This window comes from Scophthalmus maximus, chromosome 14 (genome assembly GCF_022379125.1).
Source record: "Scophthalmus maximus strain ysfricsl-2021 chromosome 14, ASM2237912v1, whole genome shotgun sequence".
Classification (NCBI taxonomy): domain Eukaryota; kingdom Metazoa; phylum Chordata; class Actinopteri; order Pleuronectiformes; family Scophthalmidae; genus Scophthalmus; species Scophthalmus maximus.
The window spans coordinates 11,266,844-11,293,414 of NC_061528.1; the positions used below are offsets into that span (position 1 = coordinate 11,266,844).

The 26,571-nt window shown below is 42.3% G+C and overlaps 1 protein-coding gene across 1 annotated transcript in view; it reads left to right on the forward strand.

Annotated features, from left to right (window-relative positions):
- The first annotated feature begins 718 nt into the window (after positions 1-718).
- Positions 719-26,571, forward strand: part of LOC118320499 (potassium voltage-gated channel subfamily H member 7-like) — a 29,755-nt gene continuing 3,902 nt past the window's right edge. The window contains exons 1-13 of the mRNA XM_035651347.2: positions 719-1,009; positions 1,362-1,592; positions 9,536-9,691; positions 13,506-13,943; positions 14,798-15,009; positions 15,949-16,374; positions 18,327-18,726; positions 18,928-19,128; positions 20,449-20,703; positions 22,549-22,754; positions 22,935-23,046; positions 23,197-23,352; positions 24,784-24,940. Of these exons, the coding sequence (XP_035507240.1) occupies positions 934-1,009; positions 1,362-1,592; positions 9,536-9,691; positions 13,506-13,943; positions 14,798-15,009; positions 15,949-16,374; positions 18,327-18,726; positions 18,928-19,128; positions 20,449-20,703; positions 22,549-22,754; positions 22,935-23,046; positions 23,197-23,352; positions 24,784-24,940 (3,026 nt within the window). The 5' untranslated portion in view covers positions 719-933. The remainder of the gene's footprint in view (positions 1,010-1,361; positions 1,593-9,535; positions 9,692-13,505; positions 13,944-14,797; positions 15,010-15,948; positions 16,375-18,326; positions 18,727-18,927; positions 19,129-20,448; positions 20,704-22,548; positions 22,755-22,934; positions 23,047-23,196; positions 23,353-24,783; positions 24,941-26,571) is intronic.

Genomic DNA, 26,571 nt, shown 5'->3' on the forward strand with positions numbered 1-26,571 from the left:
CGTGTCTTTCCAGGTGATGTACTGTAAGGCCACAGCCATGGGCAAGGTAGCCTATAGCTTGGCGCAGAGGCTGGAAATGGGGAAACAGCTATGTCCGGCTCGGCTCTCCAAAAGATCTGAGGCAGTGACCAACAAAATGACAGAGGATCACAGAAGAGCACTGCTGATGGCCGACGGATATAGTCCGCTCTACACCAACCTGGCTTACTCTCCAGTAATTTAGTTTATTGCCATGCATGATGCCTAGAATGACTCTCTGCCTAATCAGTACAGTAGTATTACACCCTGGTCTCTTTGGTCACATTGAATTGCGTACATTTCCACTTTAGCGTTCAAAATAGTCGGATTCACAAAACTAGAATAATGCTTTAATTGAAATGGCACTACTGTACACCATAAGGTCCATGTTTAGTCCTGCACTGTGGCGGGTCGCTGTGGGGGCTACCAGGAACGACCTCGTCCACTCGGGCTGGCATGTTGCGAAGCATGAAAATTCCAGATGAGCGCATGTTCCGATAACGGGCTCGGCGCGCAACAGGCCGTGTGACTTATCTCCCCCCCCCCCAGGGGCGGAGGGGGACTGGGCCCCCCGCGGCGGCCGACGTCACTCCCCCCCCCCCCGGTGCGTCACCCAATGTCCGCTGGATGCGCCCGGCACGCCCGCGCACGGGGGGACGTCGGGGGCGCGTCCGTGCGCGACCGAACGCGAAACGCTTGGCGCGCCGAATCCAAGTCAGCGTCTCGGCGAGGGGGCGGCCACACGCCCGGGCGCACACAAGTGAGCGGGTCTGTCCGAGTGGAGGGAAGCGCCGCGCGTCGAGCGTGGTCCGCGCTGGAGGAGGCATCGCGAGGAGCCAGCATCTGTGACTCCGCGGGGATTTCTACTCGCGAGGGCGCTTCCACCCGAGACCGCGGGCTACTCCGCGTGGAAACATGCCTGTGAGAAGAGGACACGTTGCGCCACAGAACACCTTCCTCGGATTGATCATTCGGAAATTCGAGGGTCAGAGTAAGTGTATGCTCCTGGTCGTACCGCTCCTGCTACAAAGTAAATGATCTGAACATTGAGCCAAGCAATTAGTGAATGGGGAAGTTTAACCTGCAATAGAATGTTTCCTTCTTATCAAAAAAACAAAGGTATTGCAATGATTTTCTTCCATAAGAACTCAAAAAGACAGGCTGAGTTGATGAGGGTTTTTTCCCCCCAATAGGATGCCTGATTTTTCCATACAGTATAGGTGAAATGTTTAAGAGGTGATTATGAAGTCATTAAACTTCATCACTGATTGGCTCTATTCATGGTCTGACACTCTCTGAGCAGCAGGCAGTACACAGTGCATGTACGTTTTCTTTTCACGCAGACCGGAAATTTGTGATAGCCAATGCCCGGGTGGAGAACTGCGCAATCATATACTGCAACGATGGCTTCTGTGAGATGACCGGCTTCTCGAGACCCGACATCATGCAGAAGCCGTGCACCTGCGACTTCCTCCACGGTGACCTGACCGACAAGGAGGCCATCGGCCAGGTGACCCAGGCTTTGCTGGGGTCCGAGGAGCGCAAGGTGGAGATCACCTACCACCGCAAGGATGGTGAGTGAGTAACCCGGCCAAACAGTCACACAGCAAGACCGTAAGCCAAGAGGAGTCTTTTGCTTTGAGTCGGTTGCTCCTGAGAGAGAACCCGCTACTCTCCTCACTATTTCCACTTCATGATGTCCACACATTATTGAGAAAATCAGTCAGGGTGGCCAGCTCTCAAATAACTCCTTTCTGAAGGTTCATGTCCCATGTACCTATCCACATTTTCAAAAACAATAATACATTACAAACATTGTTTTTTTTCCTCAATCCCTTTCTGATCCCTGCTTCATATTAAGTGGTGCGTTACTTTGTAAACGTGGCGCAGGTACAGATTATGGTGAGTACGTGTGAAGTGCAGAGGAGCTCCCACTGTCAGTCTGTCAAATGCAACGGTGGATTGCTCCACGAGAATTGTGAACCAGTGAGGTGGAATTGAAGGGCCCGTCTTTTTGGCACCTGCCTCGATCACAGCAGCATGTGCCTGGGTGACATTAGAAAAAAAGAGAAACTGTCAAAATGATTGGTGTGATGTTCTTCTTAGTTTTTGGGTTCAAAATTAGATCTGTAAACAATTGGTGCTAGCTCAGGCAATAAGATGAAACATGTGCTCGGACGGACAGTGACAGAGACAATGCTCAACTGCTGCCTTGTAAAGTCGACGCTCTCTGACTTTACCAGGAACACACCTGTGTTACATCTTTCAAATAAAACACACTCAGCGTGTATTTGGGGATCCATGATGCATTTAGCCATGTTATGGTTTGCGGCGGAAGGTGTCCAGTGGCTTTAGCAGGCAGTGGATCAATCCACTAATCTGAAAGAATTGCTGCACATGTGATAGGGTACAGCTTTGCATGAAATTGCTCTCCCTTTAATGCTACTCTGGTGATTGTCATGCATTTTGGGACCAATCCTAGTGCCTTGTGTGAATGGTGCACAGCAGAGGCAGCCATCCCGAGTCAGAGAGAATTAATACGATGTAACCGCTCAGTGGCATAAATCCCCAGACCGACCACCTCCTGCCATGCTCTCACATGAGCTTGTCATGGTCAGCGTGAGATAGCTGTACGGAGGAGTGCAACAAGAATAAGGCTTTCCCCCTTTGTATTTTTGCACCAGAGACGCCAACATGTTTTTTTCCCGTGTGTATTGTTTGATTTGAACTCATATTCTTTACTCTGTGATGACTACCGAGGCCTGTACAAACAGCACGACTGTATGTAAAGAATCTAAGGCGGGGGAAGAAAAAAAAAATGTAATATTTTATTTAATCATAAGGAGCCAGGGTTTTAATTTTTAATTGTGAGTTTGATTAGTTTCTAGGCCATTGATACATGTTTAATCTACTATCAGCAGCCATCATCTTAGCCTTTTATTTATTCATTTATTTTACAAGACATGAAGAAACCGAAAGCCAGCTGCCAAGCTGCTAAGATAGAGACAATAGACAATTACAGAAAACACTCTCGGGTCTATCTGTGAGAGCAAGGACAGCTTCGTTTTTCAAGCTACTTCATTTTGTTTCCCATCCTCTCCATCTTACACACATCTGCTGCACTCCTCCCAAATGTCATGTGCCTGTACTGTTTAAAGCGTGGTGGATGAGAACCACAGAAGCCTTCCGACATAATCGTCGCTCCCTGTCTCTTCGCAATCCCCCCTGGTCTTGCATCGCGGCTTCAAGACACAACTCTTAATACTCCTCAGAGGAATTTATAGTGAGCGTGTGTGCTCATGAATAAAGATGTCAGCGTTGACAGTGCAGTGACTGGGAAAGAGCGGCTTACAGGGTAAATGCATTAAACTGGTATGGAGGACACAATCCACACGCTCCCACCGCTATGGAGGAATGAAAGATTCATGGCACCGCCAGAGCGATGGCCCCATCGATTCAAGTCACTCTACAAATTGAGGTTGATGGGTGGAAAGTGGATGTATTCCATGTCTCCTCTCCTAACTCTATTTCAAGTTATCCATCCTCATGTTAATCAGTTAATCCGCTGTATTAAAGCCCTCCATTTAACGTGCACCTACTATGTGTCAGAAATCGCGCGGGCATGTTTGAAGAAAACAAAAAAACGAAATAAATCAGCTTCTACATCCCCTTTTTTTAAACGCAGGGGATGTTGTCACTCTATATATTGGTTTAATTGTTCATTTTACGTATATACCTCTACAGCGTTAAGAAGATTGCCATAGTGTCGTTTTGTTTTCCCCATCCCATCTGGAACTACAGCGGGAGATCCTAAAATGTAAGGTTAGGGTTTGAGGAAGCTGTGTGACATCAGGAGAAACAAAGCTTATACTCTTCACTGAAAAGGCCAAAAAAGTTAAGCTGCTTATGCGTATGCTTAGATATTAAAAGGAGTGGAACAATGGGGACTGCGAGAGCACGGCACAGGCACATGGGCATGTTCTTTTTCAATTTTTGTGCCTCCTCCCATGTGAACAACCAGGATGGGTTCTCTTCTCCAACGATAATACATAATCAATGAGATGAACACTTTCCCTTGCTTGATGGCTTTGTAAAGCTATCCTATTCCACGGGGTGTAATAATACTTTGTACCCGAATGAGTTTTAACAAAAGGAAGCTGACACCGTGCAGCAGAGGGAAGTTAAATGGATAATGGCTACACAACGGCGGCAGCTTAGCTAACCGCGCTGAATGATCGGGGACATGTGGTATGCGTGGGTGCTGGGTTTCATAGGTGACTCCCCACCGAGGGGACTGAAGGGCCGCATACCCCTGCTGAGGGTTTAGTGGCAGGGGAGCGGGGGAACAGGGGACACGGAGTACCCAACGTGCACGAGGTGTGCATGCTGCAGGACACTTGAATGACTTTAGCATCCAAGAGCACATCCATTTTTCATCACAGTCAGCCCCCTTTGGTGTCTCGCTGTATGAGGTGAAACATACAGAGCTTTGCTGATCAGGTTTCATTTGTTTGTTTTTTGAGAGAAATCAGCCTGTCCGAGTGAATGTAACGAAGCGAAGGCCTCATGCTGGTGCTTTCCACCTTTGTTCGGTGGAACGTATGGATGACATACTATACCTTGAGCTCATTTAAAGGAGAGGACAATTCATACCAGCTTCATTATTGCAAATGTCGCATAGTCATTCAGATCATTGATAGTTTGCTAGCCATAAATATGATGTGGAACTGTTTTACTGATAGTGAGGGGGAGCAGATGGAGCTCTGATCACAAGAAACAATACAGGTCTCACTTTGCATTGGACAGTAATGTTTATCCATGGGCTATTTCCATCTGATGGGATGCTTGCACTGGAGGTGTTAATATAATATTCCTCCCCATACCATCTGTGTTTTTTCCCTTAATCTGTTAATGTATGCTATCTTAGATCTTTCCCATCCATCGCATTTAATCTGCCAACATTTGTGCTGGAATTAAACGGAATAAAAGACCACGCAGCAAAATATCATGAACATTATTAATTGATAAACATAAACAAAACGGAAATGTAGTTTGAGCCAGAGCTGCTGACTCTGCCTGACGGCTCTGGAGACACTGAGTGAAGATGAAATTAGGCCAGGCTGTGTAGCTTACAGCGGTCTTTAGTCAGGCGAGATACCGCCACAAGGCCCAAGGACTCTAAACAAAGGGCTAGCTTGCATGGCCTCTCCCTACATGCCCTAGTCCTGATTGGCTATGCCCCAGTAACGTTGTGTATTGGCTTAAGCAGAATAGCCTTAAACGAGAAACATGTCAGATTTCATTATACCAGAGTTACTACCAGGCAGTAGTCTGGGGCTGCGCTGTTTAAAAGCTGCAGTTGCGGGATAGTACATTTGTAGGAAAATACAAAAACAAAAATCAGCGCTTAAATATATTACCCATGTTTCCCCATGAAAGCAGATCAGCTTATGCAGATTAATAGGAAGCCTCAATACATCCAAATCAAATAGTGAGGTTCAAATAAGAAAAAGCTCTTTGAAACCAGATTAAAAGATGTATAGCGGAATTGGCTCCACTATAAAAAAATATAAACACAACTACATAATATATTTCATGTATCTTACAGGCATCTCACATTTCACCTCCTCTGTTTGTCAATGTAATAGTGTCCAAAGGATCACTTGATTAAGCAGAAATGTTTTAATAATTGATGTTTGAAATATAATCTACAGTAATGAAATTTCCACCATGAAGAGGGAGCTAGTCGTAATACACGGTGCATTCATTCAAGCAGGTGTAAATAACAATTCTTGGCTCACAGGGAAACGCTGTGCGTAAAGGTCATGGAATGAATGAACAGCCACTCTTTCACCAAACGGCTTTACTGTCACCGATGTTAACTGTGTCCAGGAGCTGTGGACATGCGAGGCAATGTTGTGCCGGAATAGAATAGGAAGGCTGCAAGCTTCGTGGCAAAGGGAGAGCTTCAGAGAACCTTTGCAAATAGAAAGAAAAACACCGGAGAATGATGCAAAAAAAATCCTCACCAGTTTGACATTTGTCTCATTAAAGAAAGTGAACTGCTGAAAAATTCATAAGCCTATTAAAAGACACATTCTGCACTTTCACCAACAATCACAAAATTGTTACAACCCAAAATAAAATTTCCAGGAACACCAAGATCAGGTTAACACATCTGCACATGTGACTAGGTGTTATTCAGTTTCATGGTAATATTGCGACTGCAGGATTCTCTGATTACTACAGTTACTGGGTGAACCTACAGTACAAAGCATTTGCCTTTGACTAGCATATTCATTAGTGGCCCCCATTCTGTCTCACCTGCAATCATACAGAGGGGCATGACACAATGAATCATAGAGATGGGAACAAAGGTAAAAACTGTCTCTACTCAAAGACAATCAGAAAGAGATTTTGGTGTTTTTTGATCTGTGATCTGACAAGATCTTCATTGACTGAAGTTGTTAAATAAGATGGAAAGCAAACTTACAATAACAACAGAGAACAAAAAGCCAAGGCCAGTCCTCAACATATCTTCTACATCCTCCTGTCTGTCTCCATGACATGAACAAGGACAGGAAGATTGGAAACATACCCCGACCGATATGGCATTTTATTTATTTGGTACGTCATATATATATTTAAACTATTTTGCAATGATTCCTAAGATGTTGTTATGAAAAATGTAATTGTAACTGATTAAAACCAAACATCATAATCCAGAAAATGAGATTTCTCCTGATGCAGTTTTCAGTCACATAATCCATGACATGAGTTTGGTTTGACATATACAGTTTGTTTTTGATTGTAGTGAGTTAAATAATGGTATTTGGCTCAGTCTTGTAATAATAATACGTACGTAATAATAGAGAATATATCTTGAGAACCGCGTCAAATTTAGAAACCTCACAATCTCGATTCATGGCATTTATAATAAAGTGTTTGTTTGATCCATTGTGGTAGAGGTGACTTTCGGCAGGAGACCAGCTGAGAAAGGACCTCCATATGACTTCGCCTTTACGCATGACCAATGTCTCCCCATCTGGTGAGGGAAACTCCAGCCAAAAAAAATATTTCTGCTGAATTTACCATCTCGGCTGCACACAGACCACGGTTCTGCATGATGCACACTAGATATCTGTTGTTTCTCTTGCCAAGAGGACGGCTGCAAAACAGAGGATGCTTGTTTTGACTGTAGTAAAGAACAATATACAGTGTGTTGACACGGAATCACGCAAACTCTGGTAAGGAGACCCCAATGAATCAAAATCTTTTGTTTCATGTGCTCACTGCTGTGTTCAATGAACTAAAGCAATTCATATTTAATGCATGGGTTATCGCGTTCCTCAGAAAAACTGACAACCGCTGACATCCTTGAGCAATGGAGCAAAGACGACATCTGCAGGCACCGGAGCATTTTTGAAATCCCACATTTTCTTCTGTTGTATTTCTACATCTTACTCCCTTCATCTCTACCTTTATCTAGAAGGCACAAGGCCAAACATTTCACACTCTCTATACCATAACTTGGTGCTCCTCTGTATCTTAGCGGTTAAGACACCAACCTCATGAATGTTGCAGGTTTGACTCCAACCAGGACCCTTTCTTGATTCTCCTCATCTCTGAATCATTGTCTGTAATAATTGGAAATATAGCCCCAAAAAACTGGCATATGAGAAAAGCCATGTAATGTACCTGGCCATACAATTCCTAATATACGACACACACCTTTTGTACATTTTGGTGCAGGTGCATTCCAACTGTAGAACTTTTAGTCATGTGATGTCTTCTTCTTGTGAGAATATTGGCCCCCGAAAAATCAACAGAATTAAAAATCATGACTCTGATTTTGGAGGTAATAAGTTTAAGGCTTAATTGACAACCATCTTAATTTATACAGGGTTTGTCAGATCATTAAAAGTCGATGCCGAATAACTGTCTCGCTCCCTGACTTTTTTTCCTTCACTCTAAAAAATGAGCATGCTCTTTAATCACACAGATCAAAGTCAAAACCAAAAGTGTTCCCTTTTACAGGAGGGACAACGTGGAATTAGGTGCAGGATTTCTCGGAAAATGCAGGAAAGTGCTTTTTATGCAAAAGGGGATTTTCTGGGGAAGGACTGGCAGTTCCCCTGCTCTCTAAGCAGCAATCTCCTGCTCTAGAGCATAACATGCCCGGGTGTGTGTAGTCTTATCCACATACAATACAAGTGTCTCCTTTTTTTTTCTTCAGTTCAAATCAAGTCACGTGACACTGTTGAAAGACTGAATTACACCTCTATTTTCAAATAGCGATTCATACTCTGTCCACCATATTAAAATCTAATTATCATATCGACAGTGGTAACAATATGACATTACTTCTGGGAGTTTTGATGCAGAAATCCTTCCAACAGAACTCTGGCATGTTGAGGCGGACCGAGCTTGTTATATTTAGTCAGACAGCGAGCCTACTGCTAATGAATGCTGCTGGCAGGGTGTCTGTGAGCCCCGAGGAGATTACAGTGAGCAGCACTGGTAATATGTGTCCTCTGTGAGTATGGGAGCAACACGACAGGCCAGACAGAGAGACAGACTCACATAGAATGACAGAGGGACTATTAGACATTTTAAAGGCAAGAGCCAAATAACAAGCACCGTTGGCTTTATCATCCTCTCTAAAATGATCCTGGTATACTTTTTAGATATACCACATGTAATGTAGTTTTGAATTCTTGCTGAAAATTGGCATGATTTTTTTTTTTTTTTTTTTAAACGGGTGAAAACTCTGTTTAGATGACTTTCTCCTTCACCAGAAATCATCACTCGGCTGCTCAGTATCGAGTCCAGTGGGTAGAGATTTGTTATTTTTATTTGGCAGTTTCGCCCGCAGGCATCGAGAGCTTTTGCCAACACAGCTATAACCAGTGCATTTAAGAAATGCTGAGATTCCAGGCTCAAGACTTTTTTAAAGTTTAGATCATGGGTTCATGTCAGCTCCACTGCCTCACACGGCGATCAGGTGATTATTTGACTGTGAGCACATTGCGGTCTTTTAAATTGCCTCTATTTTCTGTTTTTATTCCACCAAACCATACTGTGTACACTATACTGTGGCTCTCGCATCATATTTGTCTGACTTCATGCTATGTACTGCGCATTAAAATACACTTAAACACAAGGCACTACTGTACTGGTACAAATAGTCATGCTTACTTATCTTATCCCAGCTATTTCATTGGCTCTGACATGTAACCATTGACCTTTAAATCAGATCAACTTCTCCTCCATTTTCCCAACATTCATGTGAAACCAGATGGAGGTGTTGGCTATTTTTAGAATTCTGTTTGATTAACATTTTTAAAACAATTACTGGATACTTTTTGATAAATTTCCATCATGCGTAACGTTCCCTGTATGCTTTTATTTTGACACAGTAAAGACCTCTTGGGACATGCCACCCCCTTTTAGAGATGACAGAGAAGGATAACGTTTGATTCAGCTTTTTGTCACTGACATTTTGTTTCTCTTTCAGGAACTGACTTTCAGTGTAACACTCACATTATCCCAGTGAAGAATGAGGAGGGCGTGGTGATGATGTTTATCTTAAATTTTGATTACGTTCTGGATGAGGGAAGTGACAGCTCCACAGAGAAGATAAGCCCCGAATCGCCTACAAAGTCAGACCAAAGTGAGTACTTGATGTATCATTCTCTCTTTACTGTAACAGTTTGTAAAAAAAAAAAAACGATTGCTGTGGAGCATACAAATTGGATTTTGTTTTGTCTCCCCTCCAGTGTTTTCTGGGTAAAAGCTGCTTTCAAAGCTAAATCATAACACGATGCCGTACCATGCCTGGCATTCGATCTGTTATAAATCGGTAAAAGTTGTTTCTTCGTTTGTTTTTTCTTTCAAATTAAACTTGCGAATTCTTTGTGAGACGTCACCATTCCTCCAGCAACTTACTGCTTTAAAAGGGGCAGTTATATAAATGGATGGCTGTAACCGAGATAATTCATTAAAATAGCTCTCTGCATCTAATTAAACAGTGGAGCGTTTGATTCGGTTGCCTGTCATGCTCAGTGAAACTTCCAAACATGCTGCCAGTTTTCATTACTCTGAAAAAGTGGAGCATTATTTATTTTTCCCCAGTACAATATATACTTCACATACAGCAGTAGGATATGTTGTGAGCGTGCAGGGCGAGCTTACATAACCTCATCTTGTTAAAACGGCTGAATTCCTTATATATGTCTTATGTCTTTTGAGAGAGCAGTATATGCACTCCTCATTTTTATTTGGATGTGTGTCAGGAGGTGTAAATGTCAGTGAGACTTTCCTGCTCCTCCCTGATTGGGGGCACTGAGCACCTCGTCTCTGACTGGGGCTCAACCATCCACTTCACTCAGCATGAATTCCTCTGAGGCACTGACATTCAGCTTGTGCTGTACTGTGTGTATATAAGTGTGTGCATGCATGCGCATGCATAGTGTGCATGTGTGTGTGTGTCTGTGTGCATGTGTGTGTGCGTGTGTGTGTGTGTGCGTGTGTGCGCGTGTGTGTGTGCGTGTTGCTTACGTTCCTAATCAGAGTTGATTGCTTGTGGCCATGGTTCAGCGAGGGGACACGTGGGTAGATGGGTAGATAAACATAGGATGTGACTTCAGTTTAGAAAAAGTCTTGACTACATGCACACATCACACTTAAAGTATGACCTTACCATTGTCCTTGTCTTTGAGCAGCCCCTGAGCGGGGTTGTGAAGTGCAATGTTCTGCTGAAGCTGCATGCTATCAAAACCACATGCGCACATACCGTCTGTCATATTGACCGTTTTCATGCCATATATTCAGTATTTCTTCAAATGCGTATGAACAGCATGTATATTATCAGCATTTAGACCATGAGTACATACTAATTATAGGCACTGGCACTCTAACTAATGCAGTTCTCCTCAGGTTTTCAGGTCATAGAGTGGAATGGCAGAGCCATACCATTTGTTTTCTCTACCGTCACAGATGTAAAAGAAGAAGTTATTTCTTAGTATGTGAACTGAAATGATCAGGGAGAACATTTCAACCTGGCCTGGTTCAACATTTTAGTGTAAGGGCATCTGAAAATCTGGAAGGCGTTACCTAGCACAAAATTTTACCTGCAAGAGACTAATCCCTCTTTCCCCGAGCTGCCATCAAGAACACCCTACTCAGCAAATTAGGTTTTTACAGTCAGTGACAAACCTAGGGAGAAGTACTGTAGGTAGATTCTGATAGAGTACAAAATGGTTTAAGCTGGAGAGCCAATATAGAAATCTGACCAAAAAAAAAGGTTTTCTTGAAAGTCTTTCAATATAAGGTCCATATCTAGATATTGAGCCTCTTCACTCTTTCCTAACATCCCTGTTTAATAGACAAAGCATCACTGTGCAATTAATACTGATCCTCAATCTAAGGCAGACACATTTTCACCCTACAACCATAACCCAAATACAGACACAGCATTAATGATATGCAGCTAGTGAACAAGCCAAGGAGGGAAGAGTGAACTTCTCGGGTTAAGCCTCAGCTTTATACCTATCGTCTATATAAACATACACAAATACAGAGAAGATAGATCCACAGTATTTCAAATTGGAAGCTGCATCATCACATGTCAACAACATCAGTTCTATCCTCCAAAGTGGTGCCAAGTGCCGTGTAAGTGTCTTTGGAAGTTTCAGACTGACGGTTGTTAATTTTCCCACCTGAAGAGCGACATTATCAAGATAGTAACATTTACATGCATACTGGAGGCAGGTGCACAAAGTGCACACACTCTGCTTGTTACACACACACAGAAGGTTTCTTCTGCAGAGAAGATTTCTCTCTCACTACCTGGCAAATTTTCCATTGTAATAGTAATTTGCCAAGGGGCAGGCTTTAAAAGAGAATGGGAGATGGTGCTCTGATTGATTTATTGCAATGTTGTAACCCCAAAATACAACACAATCAATCACGAGATGAGAACAACTACTAAGTACAAGGCTTTTAAACCATGCACCTGGCATCGCAACCTCTTTTGCACCGTAAACATGAGAAAAATTGGTTTTATGACAAGGCCTAAATGTACTTGTACTCCACCATGAGAGTAGATTGTTAAAATAGAGCCCTTTAGATTCCACAGGCATGGTTCAGAGATTTAAAAGTTTCTGTTATCTTAACTGAGACACCAACAAACCACCATTGCCATCCCAACATTCATGCCACTAATGTGGCTAAAATATATCTTTTACTACGTTTGCGTTCCACTAGATGTCGTCATTTTGATAGACATTTTAAAATGTGAACCGTAAGTTTGTATAATAAAATGTGTCTATGCAGCACCATAATATATTAGACCATACTGTATGCATGCTGGTAATGTTTATTATATATGTATTATCATTATAAAAGGGCTCATCTGTATCTTCTTTTCCTTAAGCTACTCCAACAACAAACTGCATCTTATTAAGTTTATATGAGCTAGACCTTTTTTCAAGCTCACTCTCAAAGGAAATGTCATAGTCTACCTGCAGAGAAAAGAGGGGAAGGTTGTCTAAATCTCATGCCAGCTCAGGATGTCATCAGGGTTACTCTCCAGGAAACTTGTTGAGTGTCACCTGTTCTTTTGGGAGCTGCTAAGTTGTAACATCAGCACATTTGTCCAGGGAATGGAAACAGATGGCAATGTCGTTATGTAAGGAGGGTTGAGGGGGATGAGTGCCACACGAGTGAGGCAGGGTTCACTTTCACTCTCTTCCTATTGTTAATGAGCCAAAACTTTCACTCTGTCCCGAGAGGTCATTAACATTTGCTACTGTGTCCATTCTGAAGATGTGGCTCAAATCAATGAGGCATAGAGAAGCGACTGCACAATCTGCTCCTCCTCATGCTCACAGGCACTAAAAAGAAATATGTTTCAATATGGCCACATCATTTGTTTTTCACTTTATCATCTTTTTAAAGTTTAGTGCATTAATCCAGATTGATCACATTAAATTAACACTAGCACATTGTGTGTGATGCTGTCAAAGGCTATTCTGATGCTAAGCCTCCCTTGCAGACATTACCAGACTTTTATGATCGGCACTTTTGTGACGTTATGATTTCAAATTGATTTGAGGAAAGTACATGGAGACCCAAATGCCTCAGAAACTAGAAACAAAATCTGTTAATTTCCTTATTTAATACCAAACATGTTTTAGCACCTGCCAGGACCTCTGTGTATAAATCCCCAGTCCAATAAGAGACTATCATAGTCAGGAAAAGATTTTTTTAAAAAATTTTTTTTAAATGTGACTGTACACACTGATACTGTATGATACTGCTGATACTGTATGACAGACATTATATATATATATATATTGCGTTTTTTATTTTCATTTTCAATTTTCCCTAATATGTATTTGACGGAAAACCCAGCAGTGACTGCATTCTTTCTGGATGTTTAATTTTTCAGTGCTTCATATCATTTTTTTTTTTGCAACTTTTAGGGAGGAGTAGATTCTTCCGCTTCCGCCAGGCCGCTTTTAGCCTAATGAATACAAAGCAGTCTCTTCCGCAAGAGGACCCAGACGCCGTGATGGTGGACTCACCCAAAGAGAATGAAGACTCAGTGGCCCTACAGACCTTCCCCTCACCCACCAAGAGCATTTGCAGTCCCATTGAGGCAAATGACACGCATGCCCTCATAAGCTCAAGTCACCATTCTTCCCAAGCTAGCGTCGGTCCTGAACCACTCGACCATTCATCCCCGAAACTCCCCTGGGAGAAGCTGTACCAGACAGAGACGCACCAGTCCTCTTCCTCCCTGTCAAACACCTTCCCCAGAGGCAGCATCAACAGCATGAGGCGAGCCTCATCTGTCCATGAGATTGAGACCTACAGCTCCAATTCCAAAGGATTATTCAGGGATCGGCACACGAGTGAAGGTATGTACCACAGTGTGGAGGTAAGGCTTAGATTCTGCGATTAGTCTACAGTGCCACGTGGGATCAACCCATCACATTATAAATGAGTTATCATTAGAATGCAGACCAATGTTAACTCAACCATAATGACACCGGGGTCAATTAGATATTGTATACAGATTCCAGATGCTGTAATAATCCATATCTATATTTATATAGGATTGTTAAAATATTGGCCCTTTAGACAATGGTAGCCATGTCAGAGGTAATCGTGTTTGTCTGCCCATGTAATAATTGCTCAGTGTTATTTTGGACCATGAACGCACACACGCCAACAATCAGCATCAATGCTCCCAATAGATTCCCCTTCTGTTTCTGGCATTTTTAATTGGTTTACTGCACTTAATTAATGCAAAAGGATTGTGCAGTGTATTTAGACCAATGTAGGGATCAGCAGTAAATCAAAAATCATTTAATCAAAGCAGCCTCATATCATATCTAACCATCTCACCATATATCATCGTTTTTAACTTAACCTGCATGAACAGAGGCTTTTATTTTGTGATAGCATTGTAGCCACCTCCTAGCTGGCTAATGTTCCTGTCTGTGCTATTCATTAAGCACACAGCATCCGTGGGAAGATACCAAACAGTTGATGTAATTTAATGTAAGGTTCCAGAAACGCTTCCTCTGTCCTCAGCAGTCTGCCGTACTGTGCATTAAAACAACTTGGGTGCTGCAATATTTCAAATGCATGTCATTGGATTCATTTAAAATATTGAGATGAATGGCCATACTTACAGCATGTAGTCAGTCAAGATATGATCACTTCACCATGGGCACTGATGTGACTGCCGTTTGTTCTAAACCACCAGGCCCTTTTAATCACGTCAAGTCCAGCCTGCTTGGCTCTACTTCTGATTCGAACATCAACAAGTACAGCACCATCCACAAGATCCCTCTGATTGCACTCCACTTCTCTGAGGGGACTGATAAAAAGACTCACTCTCCGCCGACATCTGAGCAAACCATCATCGCACCAAAGGTCAAAGACAGAACTCACAACGTCACCGAAAAAGTCACACAGGTGAGTGGGGAAGTTTGAGTTTTTTTTATGATATTGCAGTATCAAATTGATGAGCAAATTTGAAAACTGTGTGTAGGTCACACCACTACACAACACTAAACAATACTGTTATACCCCTGGGCAAACCGAGCATAAGATACTTCCAGAAACCTTAGATTCAAACTTTCTTTCAGCACAGCTTTCTCATTCATAAATGAAGGCAAACCATCGTCATGATTAAATACTCTCCCTCCCCGCTGACTTCAGTTTGGAGTTTGGAGACACTGCTGAGATGGGAACACTGCATCTACTTCCTGACTGCTAGCATGGGGAAATCTATAATTCATGTGTTGAACCAGCCCTCATCCCCACTCCTGCACTGTTTTCTGCCATGAGAGAGCCTCTCCCTTTGTCTGCTTCTGCTTATTAAGTCCAAAACGGGGGATAGCTTGGCCTTCCTTGGCACATTGAATCATTTACCAGTCAGTCAGGGTTCATGTGGTGAAATTAAAACAAGTGTTTGCTTAACCAAAATATATATATATATATATGAATAGAATATCTATCGGCATAGATCTTTTCTCCACCTCATCATCTGTGAAGTAAAGTGTTTACCGTTTTTCCAACAGTACACAATGTAAGTGAGCCACCAGTTATTATCATAAAAAGATATATATATATATATATATATATATATATATATATATATATATCTATATATAGATAGATATATATAAATAAATAAATAAATAACACAATCCACAATTTTTTTTTAAATAATACCATACAGCAATAATTAAGACAAATTACGGAAAATAAAACGTTCATATTATCAGTGATACACGGCGACTAAGAGGTTGAGCGTTGAAATTGAGCAGAATTTTCTGATATGTCATGAAAGTGTTGCATAACCCGCTGGTTTTCCTCACTGCTCTGCTCTGACCCCTCTCTTACCACCAGGTCCTGTCACTCGGAGCTGATGTGCTGCCAGAGTACAAACTCCAGACAGCCCGCATCGACAAGTTCACCATCCTCCACTACAGCCCCTTCAAAGCCGTGTGGGACTGGCTGATCCTGCTGCTGGTCATTTACACAGCAATCCTCACTCCCTACTCTGCTGCTTTTCTTCTCAATGACCAAGAGGAGCAGAAGAGGCGTGAATGCGGGTACTCCTGCAGTCCTCTTAATGTAGTGGATTTAATGGTGGACATTATGTTCATCATTGACATCCTCATAAACTTCAGGACCACTTACGTAAACCTGAACGAGGAGGTGGTCAGCCATCCAGCTAAGATAGCAATCCATTACTTTAAAGGCTGGTTCCTTATAGACATGGTGGCAGCAATCCCCTTTGACCTTCTTATCTTTGGCTCAGGATCAGATGAGGTATGTTATCTCTAATGCATATATTTTTTTCCTTTTTTTTTTTTTTCTCCCAGGGAGATTTACTGCACATCACCCTGCCATGCTTGCACAGTTATCCATTTACTAAGTCCAGACTTCTGCCCCTCGGCCACTACTTAAAGCCTGAATCGTCCTGTCTCGGCTCTGAAAGGATTACTTCAAATTGCATGTTGTTGTTGGGTTTTTTTCTTCTTCTTTTTTTGTTTTTCCTTTTTTCCTTTTTTTTTTTGAATGGCTCTCATTCTAGAATGCATTTACACGGATTAATGGCTTACCAAATGGCAATCAATGATGCATTTATGTGAGGAGCAGGCCAACAGGGCTGTGTGCACAGCTTACATGCAGATGTGAGATGGCCATTGGTAGGCTGGCTGCCAGGCCTCCTGGCTTGTTTGTTGGTAGGATACATCCCCTCAGGATCTGGACCCACTTCAGTGCTTTATCGTGCTTTGTAGGCACTCCATTACACCAGAAAAGCTCCTGATTATAAACCATAATCATCTTTTCCACCACTGCTGCTGCTGCTGCGACTGCTGAGTCAGTTCAGTGAGTGACAACAAATCAAAAATGTGTTTCTCTCACAAGACAGTAAAAAAAACAGTCCTGAGAATTTGCACAATATACATGTGGCAAGTAAAACGTATGCCTCACCATGGCTATTTGACACGATGACTTGATTTCCACTTGAAAAATGAACTGGAGTTGAGGACATGTCAGGTCTATAAATAAACTGCGACAACCTGAAGATGCATTGCTTCTATAAATAGCTTTTAAAGCTTGTTGTCTATAGTCCTGCTCGAGTGCATTCCCATTCAGAAAATAAAAGCAGCCGAGACGGCAGCAGATGGTTTCCACAAGGCTCATTTAATTTAGAGGCTTAATAAGAGGGTTTTAACCTACAAGCACTTAAGTAAACCTGTTCATTAGAGAGTGGAATACATTTGAAATCATTTTCAATCAATGTCTGGTTGCTTTAAAAAACAACGTCATCTTTGTTGCCGGTAGATTGAACATGCTGTGAGAGGCATTATGTGAAATTGGCACAAAGCAGTGTATTGTACATAATGATAAAAATCGTTTTAGAATGAAGTGAAACAAAAGATTTATTTCAAGCTGTTTCACTTTGAAAAAGGAAGTTGAGTGCTTTGTCCCCACTTGAATCCCTCAATGATAAATAATTCCCATTAGAGGAACAGAGACGGGGGCTGTGCAGCATTATTACAAAATTACTTGGGCAGGTACATTGAAGATATTTTGACTGGAGAGTGCAGTGTGCATGAAGCTATGATTAATATCTAAAGAAAAAAGAAAAATCAGTAACAAAACATAATGCGGAAACTATCATATTTTGTCTTCAGTTGTCTTGCAAAAAGCAAGATTGACGACAACATTAACAGACTTGTTAAGAAGGAGAGCTCATCCATGGACATTAACTTCATTTTTAAAGGTCATTCTGTAATTGTCAAGGGGATAAATGACCGCGCTAATGGGAACAGGGGGATAGTGTTTCCCGCTGACACAAAAGAAGCAACAAACTCCCAGGGAGCCGCTGAATGAGCATCACTACCTGTTCAGTGAGGATTTACCTGTGGGGCTGCTGGTTTCTTCACTTCTGTATTAATTTGCCACTATCCAAAGTGCTGTGTGGGGTTTCCACAATAAGATCTTTTCCCTTTTTTTCCCATTACCTTAGATTGTGTGCGGCTCTCGTGATTTTTTTTCAAGTCTTTGATTTCTTGTTGACAAAGAGAATGTGTCAGAGTCTGTGTTAGCTGTGCAACATTGATGATAGAACTGCATACCAGATTAAATGTGCAAATGAAATACAGATATTGCATTATAATACTGTAATAATATTGTTTTAGTTTGAAAACCACTATTACTACCACTACTGTTTTTACTAATACAATTCCTTACTGTATTTTTTTGCGTAGACTACCACTCTGATAGGCCTGTTGAAGACAGCTAGGCTCCTGCGATTGGTGCGTGTCGCCAGGAAGCTGGACCGCTACTCTGAATATGGAGCTGCCGTCCTCATGTTGCTCATGTGCATCTTTGCCCTCATTGCCCACTGGCTAGCCTGTATATGGTACGCCATTGGCAATGTGGAGAAGCCCTACTTAGAACACAAGATTGGCTGGCTAGACAATCTGGGCGTGTCCATCGGAAAGAGATACAACTACAGTGATCCGAGCTCTGGTCCCTCTATCAAGGACAAGTATGTCACGGCACTTTACTTCACCTTCAGCAGTCTGACCAGTGTGGGCTTTGGAAATGTGTCCCCAAACACCAACTCTGAGAAGATCTTTTCCATATGTGTCATGTTGATTGGCTGTGAGTATGTTACGATTTGTTTCCAGATTTCTTGGAGCAAAACATTATTTTGCTTTTATCTGGCACAGCACTTGATATGGTTAGAGACATAAACCTCTTTAAATCAGATCCTGCACAACAACAGTAAAAGGCAGTAAGAATGCAAAGTGGGCAGGAGATTTCAACTCACCCTAAATAACTTGAACACTATCTGTGTTTCAGCCCTCATGTATGCCAGTATTTTTGGAAACGTCTCTGCCATCATCCAGAGGTTGTACTCCTCTACGGCCCGTTATCATGCTCAAATGTTGCGGGTCAAGGAGTTCATTCGCTTTCACCAGATCCCCAACCCGCTGAGACAAAGGCTGGAGGAGTACTTCCAACACTCGTGGACCTACACCAATGGCATCGATATGAACACGGTAAATACAATTTTAATAAATCCACATATTAACAGTATAAGCCACAATGACTGGATGGCATATCTACCCCCATTGTTTTTGAATAATCGCTTCTCATTAATTTACAATATTCTAAAAAGAGCTTTCTTTCCCTTGTCTGCTTTCCATCTGGATTAACTTCTCTTCATTGGTAAGAACAGGAGGTACCTATTTTATTTCTTGTTATTCTCATGGCTAAATGGTTCACCGTTGTGCTACTCCCTCATCATTACATAAACATACAGCAATTATATCAGATATGTATGATTTCCAGCATAGTTTGAAGTATGTTCAGTATGTAAAGATACTTTATCTGCCTTGGGTACAATCAATCTATTTATATATGGATACACCAGCTTGAAAGAAACTTTTTTTTTTTAATTTAGAAGATAAACTATAAGAAGTTAATGAATGACAAATATAATTACTTTATAATTTTCTGTGGTCACCTTTTATTTCTAAAATATCTTGTAGTTATGGTGAGGTGTGACAGTTTTTCATCCTTGTAATGCATACCACATAACCATTAACCATATAATGTGATATATTTTATAAAGTGGGATAAAGCATGAACGTCTTACCTCTATTAATTGTGGGTACTCATCAAAAACTCTGATTTTTTAAAACTGTAACATGTTATGCCCATAACAATGTTAATGCTGTTGCATGCACTAAATTTTTTTTCCTTGAAGGTGGATACAACATCAAAAATCTGGATTAAATCCTTGACTCCTGCCAATGAATGGGTTTAGGGTATACGAATGGCGGCTTCGTTGTTGCTCGCATCTATCACACAATACACTTCCTCCTCACTGCGATTTTATGTGTTGCCAGTTCAGAAGAAGCGAGAGACTAAGCCAAAACAGAGCCCACATTGTGTTGTGTGTTCAGCTCAGGGGCGGTAAATCCAAGTGGCAGTTATTTAACCAACAACATTTCATAAGAAAATCACACAATACTAGCATTCTTTTTTTATCTTGATTGATTATTTATTTAAATGAGATTTGATTAAGAAACATAACATTGTCTCTTATGAAACAATTAAAATAAAATAAACATTTAATGTACTCAACCGTGTTTGATGGGTCAGTAACGCCTGTTAAATGCTTGTTTTCATACCATATCTTCATCTCGGTGCTGTCGTCAAGCAAAGTTACAACTTATCTTAGTAAAAGCACATCAACCCAAAACATTTTCTGCTCGCAGCGACCTCTGGGCTGCAGAACGAGTATCTCAATGCATCTCTTCGAGGATATGAAACCAATCTTTTGTGTATTTTACTCAGGGATTGTCTCTGCCTCACAGGTGTTAAAAGGTTTTCCCGAGTGCCTGCAGGCAGATATCTGCCTTCACCTCAACAAGAATCTCCTTCAGGACTGCAAAGCGTTCCAGGGAGCCACCAAAGGCTGCTTGAGGGCCCTGGCCATGCGCTTCAAAACCACCCATGCCCCTCCCGGAGACACGCTGGTCCACAGCGGTGATGTGCTCACTGCGCTCTACTTTCTGTCCCGCGGCTCCATCGAGGTCCTGAGAGATGACATTGTGGTAGCCATCCTGGGTAAATACAATCCTGTGTTGGTTAAATGTATAGTAAGCACCAAGCAAGATTCTATTTGTTCAACCCTTTGTCGGTGTCCGTCATCAGTATCATGGATGCAGTGTCTCTCGCACTCTTAACCTCCATCCATTCACTGATGTAGCTGATTGTGTGTTGGACTTAAGCATCAAACCTGTCAAGACACAGAAAATGTGACTTTAGAGAACATAGTTATGGATATGGTGGATTTAATTTGTGACTCTTGTCTCTTTACTGTTTATGTGCAAAGTGTATGCTTTACATGATGCCAGTATGTGTTAACAAAAAAACACAAAAAACCCCACCCCTACCACTCTGTTTCTGTCCTCCTGGCAATTCTCATGTGACAGGTTTGAGACTCTGACATTTCTATTAAGTGGCCCCGTGAAAGGTTGTTTGCCCATTCCAAAGACCAAGAAGACATAGCCGCTACTTTTTTTGACAGCACAGGGAAATGGGTTAAAGCAGCAAAAGAGGAAATATGAAATTTTATATTTTAAAAAAAGGGCAGAAAGAGACAACTCTGATAATGACTTCTGAATGCTCATTACTCTTATTGAAATAATGAGCATTTGTCTCTTTCTTCACGGGTGAACCACAACCAGGTGCTACAGGCCAAGCCTGGATTAAACCTGCCATTATTCATGAGACGGATGCTCTCCAAAGCTGCACCTGACAGAATGGGGTTTAAGCTTAGCAAAAGCTGCTGCATCACACAAAACCTATTATTAACAAACACACCGGAGCAGTCACTGATCTCATAGATCAGCCCATTTATATTTGATACTAACATAACGCTCCGTCAGCACCGTTTGCCCCAATGGGTTTTTGCCGAGGCCGTTATATCTGCTACCAAATTGCCCCAGCATGTACAGTAACAAGGCAGTGGTCAGTCGTTGTTCTCTTGAGATGATATCTGCTCCAGCAACGCATTGTTCCACCGGCGAGGAATTACGCTTGGCGCTGCCGTCCGTCCAAGCTAATGCCGATCTAAACCCTTGTGGTGAGAGCTGTGTGTGGAAGGAGATCCACCCCTCTGTGTGAGGTTGTCCTCCGTGGCAGAAAGGTGTCCAGTGCATGCTGTGAAAGGCTCACGGGCAGCCAACATATCATATCTCTTCCCCCCGAACCCCCCGCTCACAGCGATGGCCAGTGAACCCAGGGGCCGAAGAAAGGGATTTTTTCGTGACGCGTTTTGAAGAGAGCCGAAATGGCTCGATAGTTTTTTCCGCAGAGGAACCTCCGTTCATTTTTTTCTCTCTAGTTTGAAAACGCGACTTTATGACGTCCTAGGAGATTGCTGAAGAACGGGCTTCATTATGACAGCCATCATCAACAACACAAGTCCACTCCTTTGAAGTGCACGAGTAAAGTGTGTCAGTCACAATCAAACCCTCCTTCCCCTCCCACTTCAAAGTTGCTGTGCGTTAGCAGTTACTCCTCAGCATTAATAATGGATCAAAGATAGAAAGACAACTGATGCGTGGGCCTTGGGAGTGGAGAGTCTGTTTGATTTTCATTATCCACAAAAACAAACATGTATGCTGCCCTTCAGTGAGCGCCTGAGGAATTGATGCGTCCCCATAGAAAACACAACACAGATTCCTCTCTGTAATACGCATGACTACTTGTAGAAGTCATTGCAGGTAAAACTGACATTATCCCCTTTTTCCCAGTAACCCTTTTGAGATGATGTGTGTGTGTGTGTGTGTGTGTGTGTGTGTGTGTGTGTGTGTGTGTGTGTGTGTGTGTGTGTGTGTGTGTGTGTGTGTGTGTGTGTGTGTGTGTGTGTGTGTGTGTGTGTGTGTGTGTGTGTGTCACTACCAGGAAAGAATGACATCTTTGGAGAAATGATCCATCTGTTTGCCAAGCCTGGAAAGTCCAGCTCTGACGTGCGAGCTCTAAGCTACTGTGACCTGAGCACCATTCAGAGGGAAGAGCTGCTGGAGGTGTTGGACATGTACCCAGAGTTCGCTGACTGCTTCTTCAACAACCTGGAGCTCACCTTTAACCTCCGAGATGAGTCTGGCCAGGTAGATCATACTAGACTCATGATGAACTGCATTCAGTCAGTGACATTGAAGCATTTACATGTCCATGACCATGGACAGTCATAGAATAGGAAATTGAATCCATCCTCTGTCAGTTTGAGGTAAACAAACATTTGCTATTGACTGCGTTAACTAATAGATTTCAACTCTCAAATTTTGTAGCCCTCCGGCTCCCAAGACTGTGACTCAGATGGCGAGGGCCCTCAAACCATGAAAAGAAGAATCTCCTTCCCACCAGATGTATCTAAAGGCCAGTTGAACCTAATCTGCACAGGTCCAGTACAGTCTTGTTCAGCTTTTGCGGTTGTAAATGTGTTCTTTATTTATTATTGTTCGCAGAGCGCCGCTCGCTGAGAACATCTGTTGTCTGGGGAGCAGAGTGCAGAGTGTTATTCCACTAACTCTGTTAATTGCCATTCTACAGGGGAAAACGCGGATGAAGACGTAGGAAGAGAGAGGGAGTCTAACTCGTGCCTCAAGAGTTGTTCAGGAGTCCTGGGTCCCTCTTCGCCCAATCCCCCAGTCCTCAATTCAGATCTTATTGTCAGAGAGAAGACGGATAGAAACGCATCTTTTGAAGGTATTTTATCTTATTTTATTAATTCACATTCACTCTCTTTTCCTTTCTTTTTTGTTTGGAGCATCCTCGTTCAACGTACTTGTGCTTCCTGTAGCACTACTTAATCTCTTCTCCTCAGCTCTGGCAAACCAATCATTGCTGGTCGATGTAAAGGGCGTCGCTACCTGCGTGTGCCAACACTGGAAACCTCACCACAGACACCAGCCTTAAATCTCTGCTATACTGTGAGAGATTGAAACGTAAAAGTCCCCCACTCTAGCGTTAACATGGTAAAGAATATGGAAATCACGTTTCAAAGAAATCTACCTGGAATGTGTGCTAGAGAAAAGATACATTAGTCAACCTATTTGTAAAATGGGATTGAATGAGAAGGCTGCCACTGTTGGCCTGAACACAATGAGAAGTAACACAGTGCAGCATGGGCACCAGCCATTCCCAAGAGCGGAATCAAAACAATAGCTTGATATTATCATTATCCAGTTTTCATACACAGCCAAGAGAAGTTGAACAAAACAAGCTTCACAAAATCTGTTTTTCGTTGCATGGTCATTGCCATGGAGAGCTTCTTATTTTTTCTGATGTTTTTTGTGTGCACACCCATGCATATCAACAACAGCCAATCCACTGATGACAGGGATTGATTCAGCTATGTGCTAGTTTCAGGTCTACAGCATTCCTCCCTGTATTAGAGGGCCAATCTATAAAGACGTATTATATGCTTCATAGAGATGTGCAACCTTAGTTTTGTCAATAAAACGAACTACAGGAAGTGCTCAGATCAAAGATAGAAAAAGCTGCCACTGACCATAAGTGAACATTTGATTTGGAAATCCCAGAGGTTTGTATGAACATAGCACCTCCACTGACAGGACTCAGTAGACAGCTAATACGAAACGGACAGTGGGAGAAAAGGAGAGAAAAAAATTGAGTGACAGACTGAGGCTGTTGTTAATTTCTGCTGCTGAAGGCTACTGGAAATAAGGCCACGTGAGGAGAAAGTTAAGTGGTATCAATGGCGAAGGCAAACAGAACAGCCAACAAGGATGCTCATATCTATACGGCTCATCGTGGTTGTACAAAGCCTCCGGCACAGACTGCCGCACAAGATAGAGTAATCACAGAACTAACCATCTGTTTAAAATCACAAAAGAGGCTCAACTCTCGTCGCTGGACAACAATTTGAACACTTCCAGCTGCCCAGCAGAGATAGCAACAGGGTTAGTGTGCTACTGGAAAACATTGTACCGACAATCGCCACAGTACAAGGTGTGATAGATAACAACAGAGAGCCTACACCAGCTCTCATGTATAGATTAATTACACTCTAATTCCGTTGGATTTTTTTGGGTTGTTTTTTTTGTTAAGTGATGACGTTGGTCCGACCCACATGAGGAGGATGTAAACCGTGTGTGTGTTGGTTTGGCTTCCCAGATCTCCGCTGTGATAAATGGGCCTGTAAGAAGCCCACAGAATACCTGGATGAGTCAGCACAGTTCCAGGACCTGAGAGAGGACGATAACTCTGCCAGCGAAATCACCTATGGAGAGGTGGAACAGCGCTTAGGTCAGCTCCAAGAGCACTTAAACAGGTAAATATTGTAAGAGTCAGCATGCGGAGGGTTGGTCTGACCAGTGGTGAGTGGATTATGATGCCGCACTCCATTCTTAAAGCATCAAGTAACTAATTGAACTCAAACTTCAAAAAATAAATTCCACTCTTGAACATACATCAGTTTAATGAGAAACACCTAAATGACAGAAACCATCTTTGGGAAAGAATAGTCATTTCACGTGTACTCCATTTCCCATCTGCTAATATTGAAGCAGTAGGGTATATGACTGTTACGGCACCGAGCCACAAGGGGTCGCTATTTTCAAGTCTTCTTCAATACAGCATGATGTCAATTTTGTAAATTACAGCTCCATTTAGAGTAAAATAGACGATAAAACACCGTATGCATTGGAGCAAATGTGTGACTGACGGCTAGAACCGTCCGGTGCAGGTCGCCTGTGTAGGTTGACGTGCAGTGGACGAACTCTCAGTCAGACCCACCACCAGCTCCTCCAAATATGGTTGCTTCTGGTTTAAAAAAACAACGACAAAAAACAGATGGTGCTGGCCAAAAAGCCCAAACTCTTAAATTCTTCAAAATGGCTGTTCACAAACCAATGGGCGACTTCACTGCGGGTTGACACCTTAGATACAGTTGTTGCTTCAACTTGTGATGATATGTCATCCAGAAAAGTCATTCTCTGATTGTGGTTTGGAACATGTGTTGATTTGAAAGACTGGGGGATACACGAGCAAATGCTCCAGTATGTCCCGGGTGTTGTCTTTTAAGCTTCATCAACCACAATGGAAAAAGCCAGACGGCAGCGTTGAGTCCCGAAAACCCAGTCACGCTCCTCTGATTTGCTTTGACATAACTCACTTTGCTCTTCCCTCTTGCCATTGTCCACAATGTCATACAGTGAAAGCAGCACACAGAGCTTTACAAATCAAACAAATAGTAATGGTCCGAAATCAGACAAGGATCGAAAAGCCAGCCTGTGCAGACATTTGTCAAAGCACCTTTCAGGCTGGGAGGACAGGGCATCTTGATGTAACACAAGGAAATTTGTAATTATTCTTATTAATTATCCCACCATTACATTTTCAGTCGTGACTTAATTTTTTTTTTGTAAGTTGTCACCTCCCACACTGCTTAAAAAAACCAACTACTAAGCTACGTGTCCACTGCCATCGCTGGCAGCGTATAGTTCAATTGCTATTGTAGTGAGTAGGTGGAGTAGGGAGCTGGCAGAAGCTGCTGTCGGAGGCTGGATCTACTGGAAACAGGATGTACCGCCGTGGATCCAGAACATATCAAGCACGGGAATTAATTGGTCCAAAAGTTTTGCTTGTACGATGTTGCAGCGTAATGTTCAGAATCTGGAGGCGGCAGCGATGTGCCTGGCTATCTATCTATCTATGTATCTATCTATCTATCTATCTATCCATCTATCTATCTAAAACTGATTAGTAAGGACAAAGTATGTTTGAAACCTCATCCAAAAAAGAAACCCTATTCTGCAGCGGAACTCATTGGGATTTAATCAATATATATGTAAGTACACTATGCATTTCCAGAATTAATACTATACATTTTAGTCTCATTATTTGTTGTAGTTGTTGACTTGCTGGCCATAGTTTCCACGACACACCTGCAGCCAGCAGAGC